Here is a 1,367-nt window from a genome sequence, read left to right as displayed (position 1 = left end):
AGGTTTTGACGGGAAATCTGGGCGAATGGGTAGAGCCAAACATGGAAGTTGTGATTCGCGATTATCCTGTCGATCGGATGCTCAATGGTCGCGTTGGAGTGGTGCAAGCTGTCACGGGTAATATCTACATATGTTGAATAAATTTGTCGAGTATTTATTTGTAAAGTTGTTTCACTTATTGTTTCAGGGAGATTCGTGCACAGTATTCATTCCATCTCTGGAGAAAGCTGTTTCAGTTTACGTTGAGCATCTTGAACCATCAAAGCCGTTGCAAGGAGACAAGGTAAAAAATAATTTAAAAATAAAACAGTGTCAGTCAGTTAAGTTTTTTTAAAAATGACAGAAGGGTTTCAGCATTTACTGTTGGCATCTTTTTCTAAAAATTACATTTACATTTACAGTTGTGTTAGAGTATGGAAATGATGTTTTTTATATTAATATCAGTGAGATAATGAATGCACAAAGAACTTCTTGATATTATTTGTGCAGCTGTTTTTCATTTACTTGGGTAAAGTATGAGAAAATAATCTACTAGTTAACCTTATATATATTTATATATATAATGGGAAATTAGATTTGCTGTTAGCTGATTCTTTTGCTAGATTAAATAATTTTTGAAATTTCAAAAGTGTGGCATCTGTAAACATAAATTTTTCATTATATATTAAAAAAGTTATTTCCTTATTTCATTAAAGATCATTTGTTAAATATACTGAAGCATATTTGAATTAATTTGAATAGATTGACATTCTATTTAACGTCACATTTATTTATTTATCGAAAAAGTGATGTGAAATATGAGATTTTTTCAGTACTGACATGTTGATATAGGTTTATTGAAAAGCCTGTTAAGAGTAAAGTAAATAAATATAATGCTATGACAGCTTGTTGATGAACGTTCTTTTTGATGCATGCTTTTGCATTTAAGCTTTCTGACGCATTAGTTATTGCAGAAATAGTTTTGATTGGGCGTTGCGTAATGATTTTGAAAAGTATTTCATAAGTGAATTAAGAGGTGTATAATTTGTTAATTTTTATTGTCATTTTTCCATATATACATATATGCGAGCTGAGAGGAAAAATTTTGCCGCTTGAACTGGCGAAGAATAAATAGGTTGCTTTTTGTGTATGGATATATGATCATTATTTAATGCCGTTTGGCTATAATATTCTGCTTATTCGATTCCCTTGAGTACTTTGCATTTACACTTTGATCGATATCTCTGAACCACACGTGATCCTTTTTTTGGTCGGTTTGCACCACTATTTATCTAACTGATGCTGTTATTGAATTGCATATTAATTTTTTTTCTTATTATACAACTATTTATTTTGTTGAGAATTTGTTTTTAAAATTTTTGGTTTTG

At 30.1% G+C, this 1,367-nt stretch overlaps 1 protein-coding gene across 1 annotated transcript; it reads left to right on the top strand.

The window, feature by feature from the left end:
• The first annotated feature begins 41 nt into the window (after positions 1-41).
• Positions 42-475, top strand: Tsp_13665 (conserved hypothetical protein). The gene is made up of 2 exons (XM_003367302.1): positions 42-117; positions 402-475. The coding sequence occupies exons 1-2, from the start codon at positions 42-44 to the stop codon at positions 473-475; spliced, it is 150 nt and encodes a 49-aa protein (XP_003367350.1).
• Positions 476-1,367: the final 892 nt, after the last annotated feature.

This window comes from Trichinella spiralis (genome assembly GCF_000181795.1).
Source record: "Trichinella spiralis strain ISS 195 chromosome Unknown Scfld4501, whole genome shotgun sequence".
Taxonomy (NCBI): domain Eukaryota; kingdom Metazoa; phylum Nematoda; class Enoplea; order Trichinellida; family Trichinellidae; genus Trichinella; species Trichinella spiralis.
The sequence above is the reverse complement of the archived record's forward strand: the minus strand, read 5'-3'. Positions and strand labels throughout refer to the sequence as shown.

What these genes read in the sequence shown, in the direction of transcription:
- Tsp_13665 (XM_003367302.1), top strand. Translation starts at nt 42, where the DNA reads ATGGAAGTTGTGATTCGCGATTATCCTGTCGATCGGATGCTCAATGGT. An exon ending in AGTGGTGCAAGCTGTCACGG is followed by an intron (nt 118 to 401) that starts GTAATATCTACA and finishes TTACATTTACAG; the next exon opens with TTGTGTTAGAGTATGGAAAT.